The following is a 15,368-nucleotide window of genomic DNA, read 5'->3' as shown; positions in this document are numbered from 1 at the left end:
ACCATCAATTTGACACACCATATACAATCATTATTCTTTGCCCACAATGCCAATTTCTTTAAATCATCCTGCAGGATATCTACATCACCTTTATCAACTATTTCTCTTCTCAGTTTTGCATCATCAGCAAACAACTGAATATCCTCTCTTAAATCTTTCTCTATTTCATTGATATATAAATTAAAGAGTAGTGACCCTAGTACCGAACCCTGAGATACTCCACTAGTCACCATCATTCTCCTAGACTCCAGTCCACCACATACTACTCTCTGGTGTTTGTCTGTCAGCCATTCCCCTACCCATACTACTAGCCTCATATTCATTCCCATCCTTTCTAGTTTTTGTAATAGTTTTCCATGTGGTATTCTGTGAAATAACTTGGCAAAGGCAAGCAGTATCATGGTGTAGCCATGACCTTTATCTAATTCTGCTGTGACTTTATTATGAAATGTGAATAAGTTACTAAGCCACGCTGCCCACTATAGAGTATCACATTCCTATCAACCCACTGTTGTATTTTACCTTTCGATAACTTTTCCAATACTTTAACAATCACTTCCGATATATTAATTGGTCTGTAGTTATCCTCTTTCCATGCCCTTGAAACCTTGCCAGAGCTGTGACTTAGATTGAACAACTTTGTCAGAGGCAATGCCAATTCTCTTGCATATTCACATAGTACATGGGCTAATATGTCATCCAGTCCCACTGTTGTGTTCACATTCCTAGTTTTTAATATGCTGAACACCTCCTGTTCATCTATCTCAATGTTCATATGCATCTCTGTAACATCTGCAACTGCAAAATAACCAACTGGATGATACACCTTTGCAAAATGATCACTCAGCAAGTTTAATATAACTTTAATATTTTCTGGATGTAAACAGAAATTTAGATCAAACCAGTAGCTTGCAATTTTTTGAAGGTTATATTTTGTATATAATCATGTTGTTTTATGGAAGATGCATGACTTCAAATTTTCATAATTACATTGAAAGGGATACATTTAAATAAGACTATTTATTAATTAATAGTCTCACATAAATCATCCAATTTCAAATAAACTCTATGTTAGCATTGCTCTCAGACCAAGAAGATGTTTTATAATGCAACTGTGAATGGCACTTAATGGATGAAATGTGATTTTGTTGTTTTGTCTTATTATTATTATTATTTTCTTTTGCAACAAATATCTAAATGTAGGCATTTAAGAATTTTCTGAACTTTAGGTTCAGGATGCTCCCATTAAGATCTACAAGTATATATATAACAAGCTTAGTATTTCATGGAGAGGTGCTCCATAAAACACTGTGCTTGTTATATATATACTTATAGGCAAGTTTATCTTTTAAAAATGGATGTATAGTGAAGATTTTGATCATTTAATGATAAATAAGGACAAAATTAATTAATGCCATGAAATGTTTATTTTTCAGCAAATGTTACATGTGAAGCATCTGAATTTTCATGTGAAAATGGACGTTGTGTGCCAAAATCTTGGAAATGTGATTCAGAGAATGACTGTGGAGATGGGTCAGATGAAGGAGAATTTTGCAGTTAATAATTTTATTATCTATTTAAAATAAGAATTTTAATATTGCATGTTTGTATTTAGTCAAAGATCTCCTACATATCTATGATAATTTACATCAATATATAAATCAAAATTTTTTGATTAGCAGAAATTAGCAGTCTGCAAAATTTAATCACCTAAGTAATTTATTATTATTACTACTACCCCAAGACCTCATGGAGTCAAAGACTCATTTGGGAGGTCCTTTTATCACACACACAGCTCATCATACTGTGTTAAACACACTCAAACTCCTTGCTGACACCACACTCTCAGGCAAGGCATTCCAATCATTTATAACTCTGCACGAAAAGAACCTGCCTCTCACTCCCCTACTCACACCCTCTTTATACAGTTTCCAGGGATGACCTGGTTATCCTCCTATCGCCTACTATTTTCTGTATAACTTCTCCACCATTGATTCTATAACAACCCCTTACCAACTTATAGGTCTCTATCATATCTCCCCTCTTCCTCCTGTCCACCAGACTGCAAATTACATCTTGTCAATCTTTCCTCATACTCGACGTTCCAGAGGTCAGAAACTACCTTAGTCAGTCATCTTTGGACACTTTCCAACATCTCTTCATCCTTCTGAAAACCAGGTGAACAAATCTTGGCACAATAGTCCATGTGTGACCTAATCAAAGCCTTATACAACGGAACAAGAATCTCGCTACTTCTACACGTCAGTGTCCTCAGCATCATTCCCAGAAGCCTTTGTGTTGTCTTCACAATTTTGGCTATGTGTCACATAAATTTCAGATCCTTATCCACTATCACCCCTAGATCTCTTATTTCCTCCACCTCTGACAATACATCCTCACCAAGCATAAATTCTGCATCCCATCTTTGTTTTCCAAATTTTAAGACCTTACATTTTGCAACATTGAACTCACATCCCCATTTCCATGCCCAATCACTCAATTTATTCAAGTCTTCTTGTAAGGCCACAACATCTTCACTACTCTTCATAGTTCATCCCAACTTTGCATCATCTGCAAACAACTGAATATCTCCATCCAAATCTTCATCAATATCATTAATATACAAGTTAAACAGTAATGACACTAAAACAGACCCCCCTGAGTCACTCCGCTAGTGACTTTTCTTTTCCTGGATATCGCTCCTCCATACACAACTTACTGATACCTATCAGATAGCCAGTCTCCATTCCAATACACTAATCTAATATCCAACCCCATCTGCTCTAGTTTGACTGTCAACTTATCATGAGGTACTCTATCAAACGCCTTCGAGAAATCCAAGTATATTACTGTGTATCCTTCTCATCTGTCCAAGGAACCAGTCACTTTATTGTAATAAGTAAGTAGATTACTAAAATATGACCTCCTTTTAGCAAATCCATGCTGTCCATCAAAGATAATACCATTGTTGTCAGCCCAACTCTTGATCCTAGTTCTCACAAGCTTCTCCAACAACTTAATCACAACACCTGACACACAGATAGGCCTATAGTTTGATGCTTGAGTTCGATCACCTCCTTTATGAAGTGGCACAATCTTGCCCTCCTTCCACTCCTTAGGAACTTGACCGAGTGAAAGACTCGTATTAAAAAAATATGTCAATGTGGGTGTCAACTCCCTGGCACATTCCTTCAGTATATGTGGTGATATATTATCTAGTCCCAAGCCTTATTAACATCTAGTTTACTCAACTCCCCATACACTTCTTGCTCACTTACAGTCAGTCTGTCTCTCCTCCCCATCATCAACTACTCTCAATCTCTCCATGAAGTCACATTCACAAGATTGAAAGACCGTTATGAACTGCTCATTAAGTATCTCCACCCATTCTGCAACAGCTGTCTTTATATCATTTTCTCCAATCATTGTCATCCTTCCATAATCATTCTTTCTTTTGCTGGCTACATATCGAAAGAATTCCTTAGGATTCTTTTTGGCTTCATTAGCTAACTGCTGTTCATACCTCTCTTTAGCTACCCTCACCAACCAAGTCACGCTCCTTGCCTGGTCTTTGTAGACCTCATGGAATTTTTTATTTCCGCTTCTCTTATGCTGCCTCCACAATGCCCTTTTTCTCTGTATCGCATGCTTAATCTCTTTATTCATCCATCTCACACCTACCTTATTTAATCTTCTCACCCTTGGAATACATTTAGACATTACATCTACTAGACAGTTTTTGAAAATCCTCCAAGGTGCATTGATCATCTCTTTTCCAGCTAACTCCTCATTCCATGCTACACCCACAAGCTGTCTCCTGAGCTCTTCATAATCACCCCCCCCCCCCTTGTAGTTCCACATATACCCTTTTCTCACAGAGGTCCTCACACTGCTGGCAACCATCCAGGTAATCACCTCATGGTCACTCTCACCAATTGGTGGATGATTTGACACCTCATTTATAATTACATCCTCTGATGAGATGACCAAATCCAAGGCCCTCAATCCTAGTGTGTCCTCTGTTACATGCTGTCTGAGGTAGTTATCCCTCAAAAACTCAAGAAACTTATTTTCTTTACTTCCAGTTGCTATCTCATCATTCCATCATTCCAGTCTATATTGCCATAATTAAAATTGCCCATAATGATCACTCTTTCTTATTTGCTTGGCTAATTTGATTATACATTTCATAGTCACTACCATCCACATTTCCTGGTCTATACCAACATCCAACCAAGTATTTCATTCCATTCACCTCTATCTCACACCATACTTCTTCAAAACCACTGGCACTATTTCCCTCTTGCATCTCTACTTTGTATGGACATCTCTTTGTCTATCATCAATAGCACTCCCCCTCCCTTTTTATCCCTTCTATCCTCACGAAACACGTCATACCCTTCCATCCTCTATTCCTGTCAGGATGTCATCCTCTTCCAACCATGTCTCACTTATTCTGACAATCTTAGAGTGAAGAGACGCAATTAGTGCAACCATTTCATCTGCTTTGTTTCTTATACTTCTAGCATTTGTATACAAACACAACAGCTCATTTTTGGATCTACATCTAGTTCCACTGATACCACTCACTCGATGTGATCTCTCCATGCTCGACTTATTTATTTAATTAACGTATTTAATTTATTTATTATTTTGTTTTGTTATTTTTACTTATTTGTTTATTTATTTATTTATCCATTTTTTTTACTGTATGTATACTCTGAATAGTTTTTTGGGGGGGGGGGGGGGATGGATTTTGCTCATGCAGTGGTCTAGTCAGTAATATATTATTATTATTATTATTATTATTATTGTATGGATATCTCCATGGAATCAGAAGACTCATCATGGGAGACCCATTTTTCACATACTAGCCATTAATCACACAATATCTATCATATCTCTCCTAAACTCATTCACCACTGAAGCACTCACAACCACCTCTAGCAACCCATTCACCACCCTCAAAACTAAAAAATCTAGTCCTAACACAGGTTAGTACTACATTTTTATAATTTATAGTTGCTAATCACACTCTTACACAATTTCCTGGGATAACATCTCTTTCTCACTGTTCCTACCATGTTCTGAAGCTTTTGATAGACTCAATTATTTAGATTTTAAGAAAAACTTGTGTTTTGTATTAAAGTAAATTTGTCCACATAGCCAGTGCATAGTAGAACAATGGCAGCCAAGGCATCTTTGTTTGGGGAGTTTAATATGTGAGATTTTGTTTGGTGCAGTTTGTGTGGGATTTGTTTGTCATGAAAGATGAAAGATTTGTGGAAGGAGAGTGAACTTCACAAGCAAATATATTAGAAGTCTTTGGAAAGTGAGTGCCAGTTGTGTATGGAGAGTAAAACATGTGATATTGGTATATGCAACATTGAGTTCATTGCTGCCTCTTCACTGAATGAAGAAACTCAGGTGTATGAAGAGGAAGTATTAGAGCTGTTGCACAAACTAAATAAAATTCATCAATAGGGACTGATGGGATATCATCATGGGTGCCAAAAGAGTGTTCAGCTGAAATGGCTATTCCTTTGACCAGGCTATATAATTTGAGTCTCAGAACAGGAAAGATTCCACAGGAATAAAAAGAATGTATGGTAATCCTATTGCAGAAGGGTGATGCAAAGACTGATGTATCCAACTATCGACCAATATACCACCTTATTATTGGATTACTCTGGATTTAGAGAAAGATGTTGGAAGTTTATTTTTCACTTGGTTAGACTATAATAAATTTAGTTTAATCCTTTATCCAAGTGTAAGCAAACCAAATTTGCACCTGAAAATATCTTCAGGACTGGGGTAAGGTAGTGCAACACGAGGCAACTCCGAGCAAAAGGTGGACCAAGCTCTCATCACTCCTTGTCTCAGTATCTCCCATAATGCAAAGCACATCTCCTTGTGGACATGCATACTGCTATTCATTAAGGAGTCGCAATAATAAGGTGGTACACCTGTTGGCAACTCCTATAGGTAAATATTATTATTATTATTATTATTATTCAAGCCTCCATGGAGTCGAAAGACTCATCGTGGGAGGTCCTTCCTAAGAAATACAAAGTCTATCAAGACTCATCAAGGGGAGGTCCCCCCTAAGAAACACAAAGTCTATCATACTACTCCTCAAACTCATTGACCATTCTCGCTCTCACCACTCCATCAGGCAATGCATTCCATGGTTCAGCCACCCTCCATGCAAAGAAACCACTCCTCACCCTCTTGCTCACAGTTTCCTTTCGTAACTTCCAGGGATGGCTTCTTGTCATCACTCCTTCCCGCTGTTCAACCAAGCGAAAGAACTCCCCAGTGTCAATCCTGTAACCACCTCTCAACAGTTTAAAAGTCTCAATCATATCACCTCTCCTTCTTCTAGCCACCAAACTCTGCAGTCCACATTCCCTCAGCCAATCCTCATAACTATCATTGTACACTCCTGAAACCATCTTTGTTATCTGCCTTTGTACCCTTTCCACAGTTAATTTATCCCTTCAAATCCTGCAGACCAAATCTGAGAACAATAGTCCAAGTGTGGTCTGATCAGGGTCTTATACAACAGAATGATAACTGTTTTATCTCTGCAGGTCAGCGTCCTTCTCGTTATTCCAGCAATCCTCTGTGTTACCTTCACCATCTTTGCAATATGTCCCTTAAATTTCTGGTTTCTATCAATCATCAACCCCAGATCTCTTGTCTCCCCTACTTCCTCCAGTATAACTGCTCCCATAGAGTATGCAGTGTCTCATCGATCTTTCCAAACCTCAAGACTTTACATTTTGCTGCATTAAACCGACACCCCATTCATTTACCCATCTATCTAGCTTATTCAAATCCTCTTGCAGGGCTACCCCATCTGCACTATTACTAATAATCCTTCCTAGCTTCGCATCATCCGCAAACAACTGAATATCCCCTTGCAATCCACTGGCAATGTCATTGATATAAAGGTTAAACAATATAGGTCCTAGTACTGAGCCCTGTGGACCCCACTTGTAACCCTCTGCCTCCTTGAAACTGCTCCACCATACACAACTCTCTGATACCTATCAGACAGCCAATCCTGAATCCAGTTGACCAATCTGACATCCAGACCCATGTGCTGCAACTTAAATATCATGTGGCACCCTGTCAAATGCCTTTGCTAAGTCTAAGAAAATTGCAGTATATGCCTTTCCCTCATCTAATGTTCTTGTAACTTTATTATAAAAGGCTAGCATATTGCTAAAACAAGAGCGCCCTTTCACAAATCCATGTTGTCTCTCACAGATAACATTACCCTCATCTGCCCAATGTTGTATACAGTCCCTCACTACTTTCTCCAAGATCTTAACAACTACTGATGACACACAGACTGGCCTATAATTAGACACTTCCAGTCTGTTACCACCCTTATGCAATGGCACTATCTTACCTTCCTTCCATTCCCTGGGCACCTTTGCCAAAGCCAGACTTTCATTGAAAAGCCAGGTTGAAGGCACTGTCAGTTCCCTTGCACATTCTCTCAAAATTCGTGGTGAAATACCATCTAGTCCCAAAGCTTTACTGACATCCAGAGTACTCACTATCTGAAACACACTCTCCTCCTGTACCTCTAAACCTCGAACCAGCCCTATCCCTCTGGCATTAAAACTGACTCCTCTAGGATGAAATACTCCAATAAAGTGTTCATTGAACAATTCCACTATGTCCTCTGCATCAGTCACTCTATTCCCATTTTTATCCCACAATATCATTCTTCCACAGTCATTTCTCCTCCTACTGGCCACATAGCTAAAAAATTCCCTAGGATTTTCTTTGGATCTTAGGGCCAACCTCCTCTCATATTCCAGTTTCACTTTCCGTACCACACTAGTCACTTTTCTGGCCTGTGTCTTATATTCTTCATGCATCCTCTCTTCACTTGTCTCACTATATCTCTTCCATAGCCTCTTTTTCGCATGCAATTCCTGTTTAATATTGTTTGTCATCCACTTTACTCCAAATTGTGTCCTCTTCTTCACTCGTGGTATACAACTTACCATTGCTGCTAACAAATATTCTTTCACAATTTCCCATGCACTAATGATATCCCGGCCTTCCAATTCCTCCCTCCGTGAAACTTCCTGAAGTTGACGTCTAAGACTCCTGCATGTCTATTCATTTTCCAAGTCAAAACCATATGGTCACTCTCTCCAACTGGTGGGAGAGATGTCATCTCAGTTATTATCAACTCTTCTGATGCTATAACCAAATCCAAAACTCTTGAACCTCTTGTTCCCTCTGTTACATGTTGCCTAAGACATTTGTCCCTCAAGAATTTTAGAAATTCCATTCCCCTATTGCTACATGCATCTTCCTCTCTCGAATTTATACTACTGTGGTTAAAATCCCCCTTAACAATCATTCTTCTTGCACTTGCCAACCTTAGCTGTCTAAACATCTCCTGGTCCCCATCCTCTGTGCTCCTGGGTCTGTAACAGCTCCCCACTAAATATCCTGTCTTGCCTACCTCTCTCTCACACCATATGCTCTCAAAATCATTTGTCTCACTTCCTTCCAAATATGACCTCTCCTATTGCTTCTGACTTAGTATCTTCATGGCTGTGTCTGCCTCCCACTGACGAGACCTCAATAAAGGTCGAAACCAGTCTGGGTAGTGGCCCTTCCCTTAATGCATAGCAATATACATGTCCGCAAGGAGATGTGCTTTGCATTATTGGAGATACTGAGACAAGGAGTGATGAGAGCTTGGTCCACCTTTGCTCGGAGTTGCCTGGTGTTGCATTACCTTACTCCAGTCCTGAAGATGTTTTCAGGCGCAAACTTTGTTTGCTTACACTTGGATAAAGGATTAAACTAAATTTATTATAATCTAACCAAGTGAAAAGTAAACTTCTAAGAAACTAACAGAAATAGCCTTGTACTATAAACATGTAAGTAATATGGTGGAATTAATGGGGGGGGGTTTAAATCAAACTTCTTTAGCATTGGTTGGTACAGTCTTGCTAAAAGTTAGATAGACACCTATGAGACTGGGTTGACAGCAGATGATGTAGCTATGGGAATTGAATGTGAGGGATATAACATTTTTAGGGATGATATAAAAAATAGGATGGGGACAAGGGATACTGCTGATAGCAGATGAATTGCTATCAAGGAAACTTTTGAGATCAGTAATGCAGATGTGTAATGCCAGTTCATTTAAAGCAAACCAATGTGAGATTGTGTCTAATATAACCAAATATACAGTTTCACTTTCACTTGAATGTGAAAGTGAAACATGGTTGTTGTTGTAGGGGGGGGGGGGGAATGATGTGGAAGACTTGCATCAACAAATTACCAGAAGTGTAGGCAGACAGCAGAGGGTTTTTTCATCTTACAAAACAGGAAAACCTGCTGGTGAAACATTATAGTTGACAAACGTAATATGTTGGCTACATAGCCTTAGTTACTCTAATACTAGTCAAACCCAATCACACTTATTAATTCTAATATGTAGGTTTTTATTATCACTCTTATTACAGAACACCTTCAAGGAGTCCAATGACTCATTGCGGGAGGGCCCTCTCCTCTGCTATTTAATCCTCCAACTACACATATCTCACCCCCTCCATTACTCAGTCATCAACTATACTACCACTACTATTATCCACCACAACCAACAACAGTATTTTTTGTTTGTAAATGGTGTATGTTCTCATTGCCGATTTGCCTGTATGTAGGGAAAAAACTCTGCTACCCCCATATGAGATTGGCTAACCCACCTTCAAACAAAAAACCCATATAAAGATTCCTTTCTTTATGACAAAAATCAAACTCAGGTTAATATTGCTTCCCTCAAACATCTCATAATTTATAACATTTTTCCTTTACAGTTTTCACCGCTCCATTCTCTCTTCAAGTTTTTCATAATCACTGGTTCCAGAAGTCCACACATATCCCTTTTTAACTGAGAAATCAACATACTTAGGATCATGCAGATTAACTCTGTATAATCACCTAGTCGGATGCAAAGTGGCTAACTTGGTTATTAACAAATTCTCTGATTTTAATCTCATTGAACACTCTGAAATTCAGGTCCTAAAAGCAGGAAAGAAAATGAAGTGGAATGGGAGCATATAACTACCTGTTTTAGGTAATTATATGCTGCCTATGTTGTTCCCTCCCATTTCCTTTTAATTTATATTCCTACAGTTAAAGCCCACCATAATAATTACTAAATGTGTGCCCATTAACTAATTGCTAATGCATACCATGTACATCTTTTGTGCTCCCCCTACACTTTTATCTACAGTACACGTATTTGTTCTGTTAGCCTCTGTCTCACATCAGACATCATCAGGTGTGCTGTCTTCCACAATCTTGCCTTCTTGCTTCTGTTCTTGTTTGCTATGTGTCTTCTACTGATCTCAGCACCCTTTCCCCATATCTATTTTCCCATTCTGCACTCTTTTCTTCCTGCAAATATACTACCTTCTTACATTCTATCACTATATCTTACCAACACCAACACTTCTTGCCTTTATTCCTAATATTTCTCACATTAGTAAAGATGAATTAAAATGTTCCCTATGACCCTCTTATCATTTTCTTTTCATTCTGTGCTTATCACTCATTTTTTTTTTTTTTTTTTTTGTACCAGTCAAAACTATGAAGTATCTTTCTTTCCTTCTTTGCCATCTAACAGCATCTTCGTTAATCTTTAAAGTAACAAAACACAACATTTGTATGCTCTCATCAAGCACGCTCCTTTTCATGGAATTACTATGACAATACTGTTTCTTTACTCTCCCTCTTTCATATTTCTCTCTTCTTTCTCTGCATTCTCTTTCATCTCTCCTTTCTTTTTTTCTTTCTGTGTGATAATTCATCAAACACTTCTCCAATGTTTTTCATATTATACTTGACAAGAAATTATATTCTAGTTTCACTTCCAGATCTTAGTATAGCATAAAATAAACACAAGAATATAATTCCATGTCAAGAATAATATACTTTCCAACCTGGTGTTTTTTTGGGGGAGGGAGGGGGGGGGGAGGGAGCTATACTTTTTTGTAAGATGGTGGGGAGCCAACATCTGTAGTTGGAAATATAAGGAATGAAAAGAAATGTTGCACCTTTTGGATTATAGAATTTTTTATAAGTTTAAAAATATCTATAATCTTATAGTAATTGACTTGTGTGTTTTTGGATACTTGACTAGATTCTTTCTTCTTGTTTTGAGCTTTCATAGCTCAGTTAGTTTTTTGATAAAACCCGTTGACTGGAAAGATCTGGGTTGAATCCTCTCTAGGACATAAAGGTCCTTTATCAGGACTTTTTTTAATTTGGAGGTTGGTTAAGTAGTCTCATATGGAGGTGCCAAGTTTTCCTGAAAACTTTTTTTTTTTTATGTTGTGACCAGCAAACCAGTTAGGAGAACACATGCAATTTACCCATAAAAAAATATATTTAATTATGAGACTAATCACCATATCCTGAATTTCATGACCAATGAAATCCAATCTTGGCAGATCATCCTTTTAAAAGGCCTGTTTGGAATTAATTTTTTTATGTGATTGCCACCTTTGAAAGTTTTATACCTAAAGCTCATTAGTACTGTGGATGGACTAAGGATTTTTTTGTATTTTTATTTATTTATTTATTATTATTATTATTTTATAATCTGGAAACACTGCTCTAGAGACCAAACATGGTACTTATTCAAGCCATGTCAGGTTTCTTGTAAGCTGGACACTGGGTGATGAAATTCATCACCCAGTGTCCAGCTTCAGTTGAAATGCCTTCTTAAACATTCATATTGTCATTATAATAATACTTTTTACTTTTATAAATCTACTACAGGCTGCATCATATACTTCTTAACTAGTTTTGCAAAGTTGTAGTTATTTTTTTAAATTTTTTATAAATGTTTTTAAATGAAATGTGCATGTTCTCTTTATTCCTCAACAGAATGAAGAATTATAGATTTTACAGGCATGACAACAAAAACCTCTAGAGAAATGGTATAGCCAAATTTATATTTCTAAACCTTACATACAGGAAAAATATTCTATTATTATTATTACTGGATACCTCCAAGGACTCACTGTGATAGGACATGCTACACCAAATAGTATTTTGATATATTTATCAAACTTTTCATATATTTATCATGAATCCCATAAGAAGTAAAAGATACCAGAAAGAATATAAACAAAAAAAAGCTTATAAGGAGCTTTTTTAAATCTTTTATTATAAAAAATATTTAAACTGAAATACTAATTTGATGGTCCCGCATCCCACTTTCCCTCACATCCAAAGGATTGAAGAGAAAATGGAGTAGTTGAATCACTGAAGGATCAGTTCTTTATAAGCTATTTTTTAGTCTATACTAACTACCCCTCAGTAAATTTTCAAATGAACTTTTTAATTTAAAGATTTTTTTTATTTATTAGCACATTTATGGGTATTCATATTGTTCATGTGTATATAAAATTTATTTATTTATTTATTTTACTATTGTAGGTGGGGTTTGGACCATCAAATTAGTATTTTAATTTAAAGATTTTTTATGATAAAAGATTTAAAAACACAACACTTCTTAAAAGCTTTTTTTTTTTTGTTTATATTCTTTCTGGTGTCTTATACTTCTTATGAGACTTCTTAAATATATGAAAAATTTGATAAATATATCAAAATAATATATGGTGTAGGATGCCCTTCCTCAGTGAGTCCTTAGAGGTATCAGGTAATAATAATAATAGAATCTTTTTCCTATATGTAAGGATTATGGGTGTTTTATCTATATAGTAAGATAAGTCCTATAGCTTATTAAGATTTAATAACATAGAATTTCCTTCTTTACAGCGGAAAAAACATGTGCTTACTATCAATTCACCTGTCCAGGATCTGGCCATTGTATTCCCCAGAGCTGGGTATGTGATGGTGATAATGATTGTTTTAATCAAGGAGATGAGCAGAACTGCCCACCTATTGTCTGTACATCATCTCAGTTCCAGTGTGCCACTTTAAAACAGTGTATTCATGAAAGTTATCACTGCGATGGCGTTTCTGATTGTCAAGATGGATCTGATGAATTAGGATGCCGTAAGTAAATAAGAATTGTTTATTTTTCTAGGAATTGTATTGCAATTATTATAAAGTTATTATTATTATTATTATTATTATTATTATCATTATCCTAAGATCACCATTGAGTCAAAGACACATCTAGGAGGTCGTGCAGTGTCTGCAGAGAATTTGAATGTGTTTGAGGCACAGTATGATGAGCTGTGTATATGACAAAAGGAACCTCCGTGAAGAATCTTTGACTCATTAAGAAGTCCAATCATTTCCAATGCATTCCAATCATTCACAACTCTCCATGACAAAATCTTGCTTCTCACTCCCTTGCTCCCACCCTCTTTATATACGTTCCAGGGATGAGCTGTTGAAAAGCTATGAAAAACCTCTCCAATGTTGATCCTATAACAATCCCTTACCCACTTATACATCTCTATCATATCACCCCTTTCCCTCCTATCCACTAGACTCTGTAAATTGCATCTTCTCATCCTTTCTTCATATTCAACTTTCCAGAGATCAGATTCTACATTAGTCAGTTGTCTCTGGACCCTTTCCAACATCTTCCTTTTGAAAGTTTTGAAAACCAAGTGATGAAATCTGTGAACAGTAGTTGATATGCCTAAATCACGGCTTTATACAATGGAACCAGAATCTCCTTACAAGTGTCCTCCACATTATTGCTGGAATTTGTTGTGTTGTCCTCACAATTTTTGACAATGTGTTTTCTAAATTTTAGATCCTTATACACTATCACCCAAAGATCTCTTATTTCTTTGACCTCCAACAATGTATCTCCTAACCAAGAGTAAATTCTGCATCCCATCTTTGTTTTCCAAATGTTAAAACTTTACATTTTGCAACATTGAACTGTTGTCACCATTCCTGTGCCTATTCATTCAGTCTATTCAAGTTTCTTGTAAGGCCACAACATCTGCTGTACTTCTTATGGTTCATACCAGTTTTGCATCATCTGCAAACAACAGAATATCTCCATTCAAATCTTTCCCAATATCATTAACATGCAAGTTAAACAGCAATGACCCTAAAACAGACCTCTGAGGCACACCACTAGTGTCTTTCCTAGTGGTGTGCATCAGGGGTATGTTTTGTATGGGCGATATTGCCTCCCCATACACAACTTACAGTTTATCAGTTAGCCAATCTCCAATCCAATGCACTAGTCTAATATCCAATATCTCCTTCATTCAATGCAGTTGTCACCTTATTGTAATAAGTAAGTAGATTACTAAAACATGATCTCCCCTTCAGCAAATCTGTGCTGTCAATCCAGTTCTGGATCTTGGTTCTCATCAGCCTCGTTATTTTTGACAATTTGCATTTTCCCAGAACTGATTTTTTTTTTTTTTTTGTTTATTTACTTTTTATTTATATTCATACTGATATTGCTTTAATGGCAAAATCTATAAAACTTAGAGCTATATTCCAAGTTATGTTAATTCTCTACAAATTCTATATAATAAATTAAAGATGCCAAGAAATTATATTTTTGGTTTCATTCTTTATTCAATTGTAAGCAAACAGTTTGCCATGAAGTCACTTCACGACTGGGTTATGTCTCTATAAGGATATGTATATCATTATACATATACTTACAGACATGTATAATGCTATGTATTATGGGAAGGGATTGAGGTGAAAAAGTAAAGGGGTACAAGAGAGCCTAATAGTATTAGGAGAAAGAAAAGGTAGATAGTATGAGAGACAGAGAAAAGACCACAGCCCTTTTATATTATAATATAGCCAAAGGCTATCAGTTTTTCTTTTTCACCAAACTCGTGTAGATGAACAACCAAAACTCCACTTGAAACTAAAGTGCAAAAATAACTGATACTGAGGTGGTTAGCCTTATTTGAGTTAAGCACCTTGAGTTGGCCTCCTCTGCCTGGGATTGCTCTTCAGTCATCCCTACAGTTGACCATAAGACCACATTGAATTAAGAGGATGGAACCATTTAAAAACCTCTCATAGCAAAAATAGACAGAATTTTATCTCCCCCTTGTGAATATTGCATAACATGGATGGTCTACAACACCTAGCCATAAATATGATATCCCCTTGATTGCTTCTTTCTAAATACAAAAATCATCTGACTGAATAATAAAATTTCAGCAATACAATATTATATCATCCTACCACTATGCATTTGGATGTCATATTGCTGGTTTTCAAATCTGTGTTTCTTTCTAACCTTCCATAAATGGTATTTTAATTCATTAATTGTAAAAATCAAAATTCTCTTCCCATTGCTAACAGCTGGTGGCACTACAAAACAATAACTTGTTCTGTTGTAA

General features: G+C 36.6%; 1 protein-coding gene across 1 annotated transcript in view; it reads left to right on the top strand.

Moving 5' to 3' along the window:
• The window catches only part of mgl (low-density lipoprotein receptor-related protein megalin), an 890,817-nt gene that overhangs the window by 222,632 nt on the left and 652,817 nt on the right, over positions 1 to 15,368 (top strand). The window contains exons 21-22 of the mRNA XM_090412774.1: positions 1,437 to 1,556; positions 12,838 to 13,077. Coding sequence (XP_090268900.1) covers positions 1,437 to 1,556; positions 12,838 to 13,077 — 360 coding nt within the window. The remainder of the gene's footprint in view (positions 1 to 1,436; positions 1,557 to 12,837; positions 13,078 to 15,368) is intronic.

Source organism: Typopeltis vanoorti, chromosome 23 (genome assembly GCF_054136105.1).
Source record: "Typopeltis vanoorti isolate ZY-2024b chromosome 23, IOZ_Tvanoo_1.0, whole genome shotgun sequence".
NCBI classification, from domain to species: domain Eukaryota; kingdom Metazoa; phylum Arthropoda; class Arachnida; order Uropygi; family Thelyphonidae; genus Typopeltis; species Typopeltis vanoorti.
This window is presented reverse-complemented; position numbering and strand designations above follow the sequence as displayed.